General features: G+C 31.2%; 2 protein-coding genes across 6 annotated transcripts; one reads left to right on the forward strand and one right to left on the reverse strand.

The window, feature by feature from the left end:
• The first annotated feature begins 2584 nt into the window (after positions 1-2584).
• On the forward strand, positions 2585-9243 carry Mrpl28 (mitochondrial ribosomal protein L28). 2 transcript variants are annotated; one of them, XM_070311350.1, is made up of 6 exons: positions 2585-2709; positions 7029-7189; positions 7354-7612; positions 7731-7874; positions 8052-8236; positions 8316-9243. In XM_070311350.1, exons 1-6 carry the CDS (start codon positions 2686-2688, stop codon positions 8371-8373), a joined length of 831 nt encoding a protein of 276 aa, XP_070167451.1. In that variant the 5' UTR covers positions 2585-2685; the 3' UTR covers positions 8374-9243. The 2 variants fall into 2 exon arrangements, with proteins under 2 accessions (XP_070167451.1, XP_070167450.1); XM_070311349.1 differs by lacking the exon at positions 2585-2709 and adding an exon at positions 6523-6637 and having other exon boundaries at positions 8316-9240.
• Positions 8568-16872, reverse strand: LOC138941550 (probable phosphorylase b kinase regulatory subunit alpha). Of its 4 annotated transcripts, XM_070311344.1 has the most exons (16): positions 16731-16872; positions 15793-16285; positions 15180-15625; positions 14786-15101; positions 14283-14496; positions 14089-14198; positions 13844-13991; positions 12323-12501; positions 11747-11900; positions 11617-11646; positions 11020-11309; positions 10388-10943; positions 10257-10309; positions 9818-9979; positions 9469-9726; positions 8568-9069 (listed from the first exon to the last, which is right to left on the reverse strand). In XM_070311344.1, exons 1-16 carry the CDS (start codon positions 16787-16789, stop codon positions 8842-8844), a joined length of 3696 nt encoding a protein of 1231 aa, XP_070167445.1. In that variant the 5' UTR covers positions 16790-16872; the 3' UTR covers positions 8568-8841. The 4 variants fall into 4 exon arrangements, with proteins under 4 accessions (XP_070167445.1, XP_070167443.1, XP_070167442.1 ...); XM_070311342.1 differs by lacking the exons at positions 11617-11646; positions 13844-13991 and adding an exon at positions 13005-13152; XM_070311341.1 differs by lacking the exon at positions 11617-11646.
• Positions 16873-17072: the final 200 nt, after the last annotated feature.

Consider the following 17072-nt stretch of genomic DNA (forward strand, 5'->3'; position numbering starts at 1 on the left):
AATTTAAATTAGTTAAAAATCGTGTATCAATAATTTCTCGAACTAAAATCTTCGATTTTAAGATTCTGATTTTTGAGTTTTTTGTCTTGTGTGATCAATGTTATAATGTACCCCGTAGGTTCTTAGGAAAAAAATTTTTTAAATAATATATAATCCTTAAATAGAATATGATATTTACATACTGCGGAAGCTATGCCCACATAAAGGTACACACGTTTGACCCATTTTAGAGCATGTAAATATCCGCGGACTTACGACAGAAAGTACCGCCCCTGAGAAGAATTATGGTCGCGATAGAAAGTAAAAATACATCGAAGATGGTAGACACGAAGAATTCCGAGGGATACTCGTAGTAGTTAGTGAAACATAGCGAAAATATGCGAGGCTATCGTTTGAAGCCACATGCTCGATTTCCTCTACGAATACATTATATATATCCACGATTTTATAAATATAATCTTAGTAAGTGTTAATAACTACGATTGAATTTCACGAAATATCTGATGAGCTATCAATATAGATGTCGTAAAATCTTAAAAATTACGTGCAAAGAGCTATAAAAGATGGAAAAATAATATTTCATTTCGATTGCACTAATACTGATTAACAACGATGCGATCATAAAATTAAATTTTATGATTTCTTATATTATATTATATTATATTATATTATACATATTATAATTTATATTATAATTTTTTACTTATAATTTCTAAATTATATAAAAATAAAATGAATGTATACAGAAAGAGTAATGTAAAAAAAATTAGTCAGGCTTTATATATATATATTATAAGTCTATATTAATTTTGCAATTAAAACTACAGAAGTGATAATTACTGGCCAACATAAATTAAATCTTAATATTTTAATTCAAACAATTATTTTATCGCGCGCTTGTATTATGTATTCATTTTATATTTTATACGAAATATATATATATATATATATATATATATATTTAATCTTTTCATTATATCAAACTATGCTGTGTATATAGTCAGTAGAAACATATAATATACTATTAAATATTGAAAAGTTTTCAGATAAAACGATTATTGCAATATATTAGAGAATTATGAGCAGAGCAGATCATTGTACGCTCGTAGAAATTTAATTCAATAATCGTCAGAAGAAAGGGTAATAAATTGCGGACATTTCTTTTTGTAATCAAGCATACAATTCCTCGATTAACGGGTGTTCTCCGCACCGTGTCCGTGCACTCTCGATCGCGGGATTCCTCGTTTCCTCGAGACGAAAGCGGCGAGAAGCGTAGGCGGTGGTTAAGCAAGGGGTGGATCGTACTCTCTCCCGCATTTTCGTAACGAGGTATCGTGGTGAGCACCGCGAGGAGTCGCGCGCGGCCACGCACTCATCGTCTAATAATAATATCTTGCTCAAATTTCTATTTTTAGGAAGATATATACGCGCGCGCACATATACATGCCTTTATATAAAAGGCCCAAGTATATGGTTACGCGTCCGCCTACGTGCGAATCGTACAGTTATGAAAACCACGACGTCGCGAATTATTATCGCACAGCAAAGAAACGTAATATCTGTCGTGGATCTGACGATATAAGCAAAGGTAAATGTAACGGAGCAAGAATCTCGAGAGATCCAATGAAGTTATGACGAAGCTCCATAAAAACGAAGTATTTTTATCCAAGAAGAGCTTAATCGTGATACTAATTATATTTATATTACTAATTATATATATATATATAACTATAAAGTTATGTCATCCATAAGTTATATGATAAAAGTTATACGTCATATTTTTCATGGGTGCATCTATGTGTCTCGCGTACGAATGTTGACGAGAAGATTATCTGATGAAGATTTTACAAAACAGATGCGAAGAGAATGTAAATCATTCCACATTGTTATTTTGTATGCAAAGCACATTTTTGCAACGCGCATTACGTATTCTCTATATATGTGACAGTGTATATTTATAAAATGTAACAAAACATGTGTTTGTCTCCTTCTTATTCCAAAATACATGAAATTAATTAATATTATTGTATCCTCCAAAACATTTAAAACTCAAACGTTTCAAAATAAGAGAATTACAATAAATTATAAAATCTTCTATGATAATTTATCTCATGGAAATTTTCTTTCAGATCTAAATACGGAATTTGCTTTTCAGATCTCATAGCTGAGAATCGCGTTGCATATATGTACTATAAAGCTGATTATATAAGCTTACATTAAAAAGAAAAAGATAGAATATTTATCATCGTGCTGTGTATATCTCCAAGCTATCCTGAAGCGCAAAGCTTCGTCAGAAAGTTTATACAACTGGATTTATCTGAATATTTATTTACCGCGCAATTTCTTTTTACATATGCAATGCACATCTACAAAGCGCCGCGAGAACGGTCTCGCGTTTCTTTCTCTCTCTCTCTCTCTCTCTCTCTCTCCCTTTCTCTCTTTCTCCTCTCCGACGCTTCTGGAGCGTTAAACCACTTCTGTTATCCCGCTAACTCGAATTTACTCGCGTAGCAGGCGGTGGTCGTTATTCGCCAAGTTTGACAAGTTTACGCGCCGCGGACTATTTGCTCGCGAAAGTAAACCGTTCTAAAGCTTGCTCGCTACGAGAAGTGCGCGCGTGGACCTTCCGGCAGTGGTTGCGGGCAGAGCTTCCGGTATTCACGATCCGGCTTGCCGGATCCGGTAATGCGAATCGCGGCCTCGTACACGGTATGTAAGGCTGCTTCGATTTTTTACATAAAAGCCGCGCGCACATTTATCGGCCTGAAAATAGAAATTTGAGCAAGATACTATTATTAGACGATGAGTGTTCTCGCGGTTCTCAATTCGGCCCGCCCGTTTGTTACCGACAAGGGAAGGCCATCCATACTTCACGTCCTCCTCCATCCGTCCACCTCCTCCTTTAATCCATTAGCGCATAAAGTCGTTTTCTCGCGGAAATATTTGCGTCTTCATTACGCGTTGTGTCTCCTCGTGAGAAAAATTTCTCCTCGCATTACGTATTTATTAGAATTATCGCACGTGAACCTAGTATCTCAGGTTTTCTTCGCTATCGATTTATCTACACAATCTATATGACTACATTTGCATCATTTATATACACAATTATAAATAATATATTTACATAAATTATTATATAAATGTATATATATTTCATTAATTTTTTTTTTAATTTTGATACTATAAATGTAGAGAAGAGAGTTTGTGTGAAATATGTACAGGATGGCCCCGAAAGTTCCAGCCAGACTTTGAGATCTTATAGGAAATTTAATTCTGAACAAAAAATTTTCTATAAACATGGGTCGAAAAATGCTTTCTTAAGAAGTTATCGCTCAAAAACCTCTGAAATCATGATTATTTTACACATTTTTCCAAATATCATGGAAAATGTGCGTCTTTTAACAAAAAGTGCCGAAACAAAAGTTGTAGAAAATTAAATTATCTTTCAAATGAGATCAAAATGATTGTTGTACGTTCCATAGATTTTAATATAACTAGTTTCAAACGTACAAAAAGTGCTCTTGTTACTTATTGTTAGATCGATTAAAGTTGAATCAAGAGGAAATCCGTAAAGCGACTAGATCGGTCATTACTTGATGCCGAAAGTGTATTGGAGCTAGGGGGGTGACATTTTGAGAGCAGTTAGTTTTTTCACGTCTTAATTCATTTTCTACTATTACGTGCTATTTTAGTTTAAAAAAATTTAATTTATTTTCATAAAAGAAAAAGATTTTTATTTTTATCGTTTTTTCAAGAAATTTATTAAGTTTCATTTTCTTTTTATTTCATTTTCTTTTCACCTTTTGCTCTTCCTTTGCATCAGAGATTTTTGAGCGATAACTTGTTAAGAAAACATTTTTCCCCATGTTTATTGGAAATTTTTTGTTTAGAATTAAGTTTCCTATAAGATCTCAAAGTCTGGCTGGAACGTTCGGCGTCACCCTGTATACATATAAAATTAACTGATTGATTATGTGTAAATTTCGCTCTAAAAGCAAAAATATTCCGCTGCAGCGGACATGCATATTCCAAAAACCGAACATCTCTCAACCGGTACCATGCTTAAGAATTAGGCAGGCAATTAATATACTAAAAGTACATAAAATCCATTCTAAAATCAAGTAAGAGTCCTATCGCTGAACATGCCAATGTGCTATTTCAACGATCATCAAATCTTCGATCCATGATAGATCAAACGATTAAGCAAAATAAAAATATCAAAGTGTCGACATTTTCTTAGGAGGCTGTAATCAAGCATTTATCAATCGAAGTTGTACCAATTTTGTAAGATAATAATTTATTAAATGCACGAATTGATATTAATACCAGGTAAGCCAAAATGGCAATTTATGAAAATAAAATAGATATTTATTAATAGTAAATAAAGATTGATCTGTTATTAATATTGTATCAAATATTTAATTATTTATTAATTATTATCATATTATCACAAAATTACGACATATATATATATATATATGTTATATATATGTATATGTTATAATAAACTTTTGAGGATCTGCGACGAAATCGTTAAGCGATTATGGAACTAAATGTCTACTAAAAATGTCTACACGGTTTTATTATTATTTATTACTTTATTTAGAGCATATATAAATGTATTGTGAAATGTAATTTTTTATAAAAATTGATGGTAATGTATTTTAACATGTCCGATATTTATTCAACTTTTTTAAAAAGACTTTAATTAAGAAGAATGCATTAATATTTATCGAAATAATATTTAACGAAAATCGTTGCTTATAAATGAACATATAATTTTTGATACACATAGAACATTTAAAGACTACTTTTAGAAATGACGAGTTTTACAGCAAAATACAATTTCGAAATCTCTATTTTGGACGAGCGATTAAAGAAAAATTCGACCGATGCTTGCATGCGATTGCATCGAGAACAATTAAAATATAAGACGATTTGCGAAATCGTTTGTATCTAAATAGTTTGTATTTCTATATGACTGTATAGCATTTAATTTAATAAACAAATCTTCAGAACAGAATTTGCTAAAAACAAAACTACTTCTCTAATCGTTTTACACACACACACACACATACATACATGCTTGTACATATTATATATACATTCTATACGTCCTAAAATAAAACGATTTCGATGCGAAGTATAGATTTAAAAAAGCGGAAAAGGAGCTGAAAATATAATTATCGCAGAAATTTCTGTTGGAAGAAATTTTCAAATTTTACGACATCATCGTCGATACTTATTCGTTCAATTTGCGTCTAATTCGAGTCGATTATTTTGATATTGAATTTTCTACTGGAGAAATATTAATTGTTGCGCGTCGTGCAATCTTGAGTCGAAATTATGATTATATATAGATCAGATCCGGCATGCCGCATCTGCTGTCACCCTGCTGTCTTGCATCGTGTTGCGTTAAACATCTCTTTTATACAGACAGTCCGATATTTATTAATATCCTCGCAAAATTTCTCTCACGCGCACGTTTCTATGAAATACGCGGACAGATTGAAGTGACTCACAAGCATTATTTTCGTACTGTCGCTCGAGACAAATAACAGTGTACTACTTTATACAAACAGATGACGCGAATACAAATTGACCCCAAATATATAATATACGAGATCGTGTATCAATTTATTTTATAACGTTATCGAAGATATGTATATTCTAAAAAGTAATTTTCAGAAAAAATTTTTTCTTGAAAAATAATTTTCCCATAAAAAATAAAAAAAATAAAAGATGATTTTCTCCTAAAAAATAAAAAACCTCTACAAAATAAAAGATCGTAACACGTTATCGAAGATATATATATATATATAGACATATGATGCTTTTGTGTGTTTTACTAAAATGAAATGTGTGCGTTTTATGTATAAATGCATACATTTCTTTCTTAGAATTTTAATTGTATTAATACAATCTTGATGAGCTTACTCCTGCGGCATTAAATTTTTAATTTATCAGTCTGAATTTTTTTTCTTTATTTTTAAGAATCTATAGAAACTCAAATAAAATCTCTAATTAATTTTATAAAGTTCATTGATATTATATCAAAATAATATAATCATTGAGATTAATAATTGGAATAATACATTAATTTTTTTTTTTTTTTTTTGATCTGTTGAAAATTTATATATTATATCGATTGTATGCAAAGAGATAATCACAAATGACATACCTTATGTTTTTATTCAATAAATGAAGGAAGTATTATTGTTCTCGATATTATCGCACAAAGAATATTAATATTTATAGTAGTGTTATTAATATTTCACGCACATATCACGAGAACATCGATACATGATAATTTTACTTAGCTGATAAATGAATGACAAATAATATATAGATGGCATCTCTGGTTTCTCAAATGAGGATACGTTCGAAAATCCTACTCGTAAAACGAGTAGCATTTAATTGACCAATCAGAATAAAGAAAGCTTTCCTCTTTTTGTGTTCTGATTGGTCAGTTAAATGATACTGTACCCTACGCGTAGGATTTTCGAACGCACCCTTACGAGATTAAACTGATAAAAATAAGGCACTTGATTTTTTAGGAAATTGTATTCACGATTCTGATTTAATTGCGTGTGATCAAAAATTGTATAACGATATGTCGATTAAAAAAAGCGGACAGGTAATATAAGTTGTCTTATGCAAAACTCAATCTAAAGATTATTCGTCTACTGATTTAATAATATTGACAATAACTGATCACATGGTTTTAAATTAAATTTTATTTATCCATTTATTATACATAAAAGAATTGGAATTAATATTTAAAACACTCTCTTATATGCATTGTGTTTTAATTTTGATTGGAAAATATAACACTTTACTATTTATATAAGATTTCCTTTTTATTGCTACAAAATGTCTATAATATTTTATGTTATGCTAATGTGAGCAAAATATTTATCATGACTTGAAACATAAGTGAAAAAAGATATTGCTTTGGCAATTAAACATGGAGTTTTAGTGTAAATAAAAGAGATAAATAAAAGTATAAACATATGAAATTGTTGCAGAGATTATATTATCTTGCAAGATCATCTCGGTGGACTAAAGGATTGGGTGCCCTGCTACCGCCAGAGTACAAAAAGTTCTGGATGGAATGGAAGAAACCGCCCGCTGCAGTTCATTACATTGAACAAAAAGGCACTTATACGACAAATAAGTTTGGGGAAGTGTATGTTATGCCTCATTATTATACAATCTCCATAAAATAACATAATAATGACTCTTGTATAATACTGTTATATAAATATATTGTATATATATTACAAATAATTATCTATGTCATAAATAATTTACTGAAGAATTATGTTAATTATTTGAACAATCTGTTTACAGACGTCCAGTACAGAATGTACGATTACCTCTATTGTATCCAAAGGCAATTGATGAAGGTATATGGGGAGGAGAAGCCATTGTGCAAGGCTTCAAGAAGAAGGGTAAATATAAGAGAAGGGTTCCGCACTTTTGGATACCTCAACTGAAGAAGTCTGTTGTCTATAGCGAAGTTCTTGACACATATATGAGTGTTGCTGTTACTCAGAGAACTATCAAATTAATTCATGAAAATTATGGATTCGATCATTATCTATTAAAGGTGCATTAATCTTTAAGTTAAGCGGGTAAAGAAAGAATAATTATATATAGTGCAAGATTTTTTAAAAATATAATTTTTTATAAGGTTTCTCTGAATAAATTGTAATTATTATTTATAGACAGAAGCCTGTGATTTAAGATCTTTACTTGCTCTGAGATTGAAACGTCTAATACTTATTGCATTAGCAGATAAGACTTTATATCCTGATGATCCAGAAAAGCGTGAGGAGGTGTATGCCAAATATGAAAAATATCTGTTGGCTGTAAGTAATTCTTCTATATACTGCATCAAAAGATTTAAAGCAAAATATACTAAATGTTGAAATAAAAAAATGAGTTTGATGATGAATTAAATAGTTTAAAATATTAATAGTTTTATAAGACACATTATATTACATTAAATATATAAATTGTTATGTGCAACATTAATATATTTTCAGTTCACAAGAAAGCAAATAGAATGGTATGGTTTGACATTTCCAGAAGCTTCGAAAAAGTGGTCAGAAATGAATAAAACAACACCGCAACCTTTGAAAATTCAATATAGAGCAGAATTAATTGCCAAACTCAAGGAGAATAAAATTAAAGAAGCTGAAAACGTAGGTGTTGTACTACCAGAGGAAACGTATGTATATTTATATACTATTTACGCATATTATTTGCATGTTTCAAATTTTTTAATAAATGAAATTTTTTTTTCACAGAAGTTCCTCTTGGTTAAATAAATTAAATCCTTTCTCCAAAAGTCAGAAGAACAAATAGGTAAACAATTTCTGTTTGTGTTAGATAATGCAAAGAAAGTTTTAACCTAATTTCTTGAATATTACAAATTTTCTTTGAGATGCATGTTTTTTGACAAATATATTAATGTAATAAACAAAATAAGGTAGATTTATTGGAAACAACAAACATGATTTATTCTCTTAGCATATTGCTGATTCAATTTCTCATTTTTTCAAAATATGCAATAAAGTTCAATATATAACAAAGAACTATTTTAACATTAATTTCAATATTCTCTTTCTACAATTCATAATTAATATTGAATAACTTTGGTCACTTTAGTCATTTTTTCTCTTAATTAAGATAAAAATGTTACAAGATAATTGTACACAATGCGAAACTTATAAACTTACTATATAAAAAAATCGCAAAACAGATTTATCTAAGATATTTGTATTGACATTCTTTGCTACAATTAAAGATCATTTGTCACTAAAATAATATTTGCTATGATATTGAACATTCTAAATCGCCATCCTTCGGCAAACAATCAAGCATCATGGCGATGGCTCTTGTAATGTACGTCATTGTTCCATAACTTCCACTAGGGGCACTATCATAAAAGTGTTGACAAATATATGCTGCTCCACCACAGAGGAGTGTTCCCATAGCCGTCATTTCACGTTGTTCCTTTGGTTTTGCACAACATAATGTTGCATCACCATCAATAGCCATCTACAAATTTCAAGAAATTGAAGAAATTATTTTTCGTACTTGAAGAATATAGAGAAAAGAAATACTATTTTTTTTTTTATAATATAATAGCAACACTATCCATTCTATATTATTTATGTATGCAAGTTTTAATAGAGAATAAACTTATCTCTTAGAGAAAATAAATATTATATCATAGTTGAAATCAATATTAGTTTATTATATATTTTGATAAAATAACAGATATCACTGCTGATATAAATTGCATGAAAAAATAAGAAAATTAGTGAACTATTCTTACTCTTATATCCTTCATTTTTTATTGCACATTTTTTCTTTATGAAGATTCAATTAGATAATATAATATTACTTCACATTCGTTAATATATTTTATATAAACAAATAAACATTGAGATATACCTGATCTTCCAAGAAAATAGCATTTGCTTTATGCACTAAATTTTCAACCTCGATCAGATCACCTAAAGATGGTACAACATTATATTCGGTTACTAGTGTCAGCACCATTAGAGCTTCGACAACAAGTTGACGATATTCTGGCTGTGGTATAGTATTCAGTACAGTTTCTACAGCCAGTGCAAATTTCAGCTCGCCAGATGTCATTTCTTGCGTGAGATTTTGAGGCAGCATTTTTCCCTCAATTGCCAGACCGTTACACTGTTGAAAATTAATTTTTGTGGGGAATTAAAAAAGTTGTTAAATTTTATAAATATAAATTATTAGAGATAATAGTGATTTATGAACTTACCTTTTCAAGTACTTGCCACACACGTGGATAGAAATCTCTTGGTACTCTGTTCAGTGCACCGTCTAATCGTCGCCTCCGTAACCATTGACCTTGTCGATCGGCTTCTGCTTCGGTATTATCGGCATTTTGTTCAGCACTTAAGAAACCACCAATTTGAGATTTCTATGCAAAAAGAATATCTTCAACTCTCCATATATATTCGTTTAATTTATAAGTAGTGATGAATTCAATGAATTCAATAATGTTTATGAAATAAATATAAATCGTAAGTTAAAATAGCTGTCATAGTAAAATATTTCAAAAAATAAAATCAAATAATCAAAAATTTAAATATGATTCAGTATATTATAAATTAAAATATTATATATTGTATATATATAAGTATATTAGAAATTATAAAACAATCAAATGTAGTTTTATATTATACTGACAACATTACCTTACTCAGTCTACTCGATTTACAGCTGATGACAGAAAAGTTGCCCCGGCCAACTGCAATATAAATAAATACAATCAGCATATTCGAGCGCGCATAATATCTCAAATTTTTAACTAAATCGCAAAACATACCACTACTAATAGCAAATTCTTTCCCGCTCATGATATGATGTAATAAATTTTTCATCTCGAAAGGAGACAAATTTAGCAAGTGCTCGGAAGCTTCTTCGCCCGTGCAGATTAACGTTCGTGACAGTTCTGTTGCCATAACTTGAATGATTAGACCGACCCGCAATCTCAGCATCTCGTGAAATAATTGTGGCTCCGTTCTGATAAACATCGCTAAATAAACGAGCAATTCTTCTGTCAGCATGGCGGTTGATTCGTCATCGCCATAAGCCTGATGGATTAGAGCTCGTAACTCGTTTTCTGGCAAAGGCGCGACAATGGTATGCTCGTTGTTTGGCGGCATGCCGACAGTGACTTGCTTTTGACGCACTAGCAAATCGGTAACCGCCTTTGCTAAGTCCTCCACCCTTTTACCTAACATGCCAGCGCTGTGTCGCACAATACCCCACATTTTCTGTTGACATACTTTTTCGTAAAGACTCTTCAACAAATCCTTCACCAAAACGGGATGTCCTTCTTCCTTTACCCCTGTATCAAAGTATAATCCTTTCGAGTCTACCTATATATAAAATGTTTATTTCATTTTAACGAGTTTGAATGGGGACCATTGCTTCATAAGTTAAAATAAAACTAACAAGATATTGCAGGATATCTCCTTGCTCTTCGAGACTTTCTGTTTCGCGAAGCATAGATAGTAATTCCTCCACCTCGGTTTCAGCGTACTGAGTCTCGGACGTTGTTTTATGTTTAGTTTTAGAAGAATTTCTCCATGCTAATAGCTCATCTGTTGGAGATGGCGTGCGCTCAACCGTCAACGGTTGAGTGGAATTGAGAGACAATGTGGTATCTGTCACTTCAATAAATGGATTTGCAGTTAAAATAGTAGAAGGTCTACGATCTTCCCCTGCCATCCCAAGAATTTCGGCTAAAATTATGCAAACAAAAGTTTTAAATTTGATAAATTTAATAATATATATTAATATTTGTATCTCATTATTTATTATATAAACTTAGTTTTGTATAGAAATATGTATTAATAATTAATATGTATGTATAATTACAATGTACAATTAATATTATGTATTGCAATAATATGTATTATATTAAATATTTAGAAAAGTTGGACAATAACGATGAATCGCATTGTGCGTTTTATTAAAAGTACAAAATCACGATTTTTTAAAGAGATTAGACAGAAATCAGATAATATAATAGCCAGTTAATACACTTACATTCTTGGAAGATGGTGTTAATCATGGCAGTAGGAAGACATTGCAATAATTGTTTAAAGATCCTCTTTAAAAAACATATAATCAGCACGCAGTTAGAATCAGAAAATCTATCCAGGACAAATTTACTCACGTTCGACAGCTATGGATCGCGTCTTTTTTATCGCGCCTTTCACCGACATTTTGCGTCGTAGATTTTTTCCTGTACGAATTGGACCGGGCTTATTGAGAAGTCCTGTACGATGAGGAAATGGCCGCATTAGATGTTCCTCCAAATATTGTTGAATCTTGTGTAGAGATAAAAAACGTAAATTATAAGTATCATAATTATATGTATAGATCAAAGAAAGTTTTATGCCATTCGGATTTATACGATAAGCATGCGAGAATTGATTGGAAAGTGGCATTAAAGTTTGTAAGACTAAGTACTTAAATTGTATTTTGCAAAAAAGAATTCTGTCAATATTGTATATGCCCGAAAAAAAATGATCATATATATATGATCATATAAAATCATATGTGGCCATATAACTAATACGAAATTTGGCACGATTTATATGCGCATATACAATCGTGCCAAATTGTCGGATATAATTATATATAGTCATATATGATATAATGTCCATTTTTTCTCGAGTATGCATGAATGTTTTATACTGCAATTTCATTCTGAGAAGATATTCAGATATATAATTTGAATTTTATATACCTGAGGATTTAATTTATCAGGACGACCATCCTCGGAACTTCCCAGAAAACTAAGATTTGTGATACATGACGTGCTTAAAAAATCATTCAAATTTCCCAATGATACTCTTGTACCATTGATGTAGCCGCTCTTGAGCTTCTTCATGGTAGTTATCATGGCTAATGGTATTTTACCTTGATCTAGAAAAAAATAACTGTTAAATTTTGATTTAAAAAATCAATAAATAAGTAAGAGCCTTTCATACTGAAGACAATAACATATCCTGTATTTTCTATGCAGGGTAATTCAGATAAGAATACTGTAGCAAAAAAAGTTTCTGAAAAATTAAAGAATAAAATGCATGCAATTTTGATAGCAATAATTTTTTAAGTACCAAAGTTTTTTTTTAAATTTGACTAATTAAATCAGATATGTTGAATAAAGAGCATTTTGCGATATTTTTTAATTATAGCTTTGGCCACACTTTAAACTCGTATTTAAAAAGCTATTGTTCGAAAATCACATAAATAAAAAATTATATGCTTATTTTTTTTCAACTTTTCTGCTACAGCATTTTATCGAATTTTATAATATTCTATATGTAATTAACAACTCTCATAGTAACACATTATAACAATTGTATATAATATCCGACGAGCTTTTCGTTGTAGAATGATATCTAAAGCTTCCGACAAAGGCGTACCTAAATGATTATGAGTAGCGACAAGGGTTACGGTTGGTCTGCCGAGCATTTGCTTCCAGTTGATTTTGAGGAAGGCCAAGGTGGTTGTGAAAGTATCGACAAGCAGGTCGACGTCGTTTGTCGTGTAGTTCTCCTCCGTGTCAATGTTCTAACACATGCAACACACGCGCATACCACCGAACACATAATAAGCCATATCTTTAGGATAATTTTATTGTTTGATGCTTGAAAAAGAAGCAATCTGTCTCGCCTCGAACATTTCGTGTTTATCCTGCCTGTATTGGTCGAACATCTTCAATATCGATACAACTCACAATTTCATCCACTTTCAATGTTTGGATCATGTTAGTAATGAAGAATGTAGTGAAATATAACATAAATGAAAAATAATTAAAAGCTCGTATCGTAACCCTTTATGGATAACATTATGTACTGATGTCAAAACTGAATTACATTATTACTGAACATAAGTTGCAGAGATTGAATCCAGAATTTATATTATAATACATTTTTAAGTTATATATGATATAAACCCAGAAAAAGAGAAGAAGGTTGCAAGATAAAATTGAAAATTACATTAAACCACAGGGGATTAAATAATTGTTAAATGAGAACCACATCACAAATACAAGTACATGCAAGCAGACACGTTAGTTATTAAGAGCGGACAGTCACAGTATTTTAAGAAAATGAAAATCTAACGCAAGGAATTTTTCAAAATTTTTAAAATATGAAAAAACCGAAGAATTTGTTTAATTCTGGCAGCTTCAATGAATTTCAGAACCTAAATTTTAATAATTATAAAAATCAACTACAATTTTGTGAAATCATCAAATTACCTAGATGAATATTCTTGAGGGGCATGACCACGAGAGGCCGGCCCAACATATTCTGCCAACTAGACTTCAAGAAATTAATTTCACCTTTGAATATGTCAATCATGAGCTCATAGTCCGATGCGATGTAGAAGCGGGTCATATCTGTCAACTAGTCAATTCGGTGCGAGAACAAGAGGAAACGTAAGAAAAAGAAACAAAGATATAGAGAGATGGTAAAGCACATCATAAAAATTGTAGTCACTTACCTGAGGCGTGAACGCAAATATCTTTTCGTGCAAGGAATACAGTTTACTAGTGCTGAGAATTCCTACATCTCTTGATTTACGTCCGGATAAGCCTAGTTTCTTGTTGCGTCCTAACAACGAATTATGTCGAGATTTAAATTATAGTTCAGTAAAATGTATCTTTGAGTTTTATCTGCAATTGTATCCAGTCATACCTAAATATGTATACAGATGACTAAGGACTTTTGCAGGCTGTACTTCGATCGGCGCAACCTCTGCGATTGTTTGCACATGAATATCATGCTGTGCAATTTTTTCCCTGATCTCTGCGTCTTCTGCCAAAATAACTACTTGCACCACTACATCTGGCTTTTTCTCACTGCATAATCGCCTATTTAATGGATCCAACTCTCCAACTGCGAGAAATCCCTATAACAAGGTAGAATTATGAAACACTCGCGTTATTAATATATTAATTAATACCATAATTTTAATAAGAAAAAAATATATATATAATTTAATATTATTAAGAAACAGATAAAACAAATTATATAATATCTTTTTTGAATACTTTTGAGATTTTAAATACAATATATATATGTATATATATATATATATAAACTACCAAAAAAAAAAACATATATAATGTTCTTTCAAATATGGCAATTTAAAATATTTTTTAATCTGTTTCAATCACATTTATGAATGTGTTACTTACTTCTTGCAGCAATTTTCCTAGGATATAAAGAGATTGCGCCCACATAAATGGGCATTTCCCTAAAGCTATTCGGTTCTGACTACCAGGTTCGGCATACTCTGCTGATACATCCTTAGATGCAACAGAATATAATTCAGGCATCAATTTCATACCATCATCTGTTTTAATCATTACATCCTCCAACTGCTTAGTGTACATTTCAACTGCTTCTTTATTGCTTTGGAAACAATAGTCCAATATTAAATAACAGAAGAACAGTGGCCATTCACATTCAATATTCTCAAACATACGAAGTTCCCATGGTTCGTAATACAATCTATTCTCAAAAATAAGAATTATTAATCAAAATAAATCAAATTAAAAATGTAAGATAACACTGCATACGCAATAGTACCTGTTTGCATCCTCTTTTGGGGTTTTATATCCATCTCTTAAAAATCTTTTACAACCATATCGTCCTTGCAATTTCTTGGTGATGGCATCTCGTGTTTCATGAATTAAATTAGGTTCATCTACTGCAAACGCAGGGAAACTTATGATCGATAGTAAACCACTGTCCAACTCTTTGGAATTTGATTCTCTAGGCAACATGGATTGTAGCACTGCTTGACATTTCTGCGCTTCATCGGACAGAACATGAATGACCGATGTAGGTCCACCTCTCGCGCTAAACAAATCCAATTCGTTCATTGCTTCCATCGCAGCTTTGGCCATACCAATACTGCTTGCATTTAATTCCGGTAAGCCGTGATTAGTTTTATCCCCCCTTTCCCAAATCCCATAATCTGGTGTGCAATAAGCGGATTCAATGTAAAATACCAAGTTCTGAATAAAGGCCACCTATAAATTAAACACTAAATTAAAAATATTTTCTTAATCTTGTAAATGTGGACTATGCAATCACACATATTTGTAATTAAAAATAAATTGTAATATTATATTTAAAAAAATATCAGTTATACTTTTCAAACTTATAGTATATAAATATAAAATATATATAATAATACCTCATCCAAATTGAAAACAATCTGTAAGCCAGAAGCTGTCATTTGGGCCAGAATTAAAAGATACAGAGAAATGGCATCGATTTGAAGATGTCCCCATTCTGTATCTCCAACTACCGATTGACCATTAACAGAGCTATACTTTGCATGCAAAGCATCATGTGGATTTTGACTGGATTTGAACTTCTCCACTTTTTCCTTCTGTTGCATCATTGCCATCAACAGACCCCTCATTAACTTGACGCAGCTTTGTTCAAGTTCATAAGTTTTTGCTCTGTCTTCATCAGCATCTGCTATCTTCTTATAGGCCATTGACAGACCCCATACAGCAAGTATACAATAAACATTGTCACGTATCCAAGCATGATCATTATCAGGACTTGCGGGAAAGAGCCCAGTGACAGGATTCTGATAATTCATGATTATTTTGTGAACAATCCTTTGGTAGTAGTCCAAACGAACACCGGAGTTGCTTCTGCTACGCATTTTGTTTTTTCTGTGAAGAAAAATCACACAAATCTATATTTAGATCCTATATGTAGAAAAATATTGTATAATTAAGATTTGTATATGCAATTAAATTTCTGCTGTTTTTAATTTACAAGTCTATGTATCTAGTTATGATACTCTTGCGTGTAAAAAAAGTTTACGTTTTTTTTTTTTTTTTTTTTTATTATATATGCTATGCAGTTTTTCTAAGTTAATCACGAGCTAATTGAAGCTTTAAAAGATTATTTTTTATAAAGATACAATGTACTTTACAATGTAATAGAATGATTTCGTATATAAACTATTATGTCAGTGTCACAGGTCAATTTGTAAATCGGTTACAATCGTCGCACTTCCATAGCATTTGAATTACAAAAAGAAGAGCAAATCTCTCTAATTTTTGGATTATATATACGATTAAGATCACTATGATTATTAATTAAGTGCCATACTTTATTAGCGAATGTTGATCATCGATTTCGAAACGCTTTATGTTTGCAATATGAATCATGTAAAAAAACCAGATCGCATTTTATTTTATGTTAACGAGATAGTTATATACAGATCTAAAGATTTAAAACGCAATGTGAAACGAATGTCAAAGTCAACACGCTCAATTCATATATATATATGTATGTATGTATATACATAGCATAGTATATCTAGACCATAGACATAGTATATCTAGAATCTAGACCGAGCGTTTGCCTTTATTTAAGGAGTGGGGGTAAAGATGCACGTAGAAAAGGACATACTCTGTTCCGTGTTCCTTGCGCTCTCTCTCACTCGCATGT

Source organism: Polyergus mexicanus, unplaced genomic scaffold (genome assembly GCF_030449975.1).
Source record: "Polyergus mexicanus isolate NDT 795.1 unplaced genomic scaffold, iyPolMexi1.0 SCAF_19, whole genome shotgun sequence".
Lineage (NCBI taxonomy): Eukaryota > Metazoa > Arthropoda > Insecta > Hymenoptera > Formicidae > Polyergus > Polyergus mexicanus.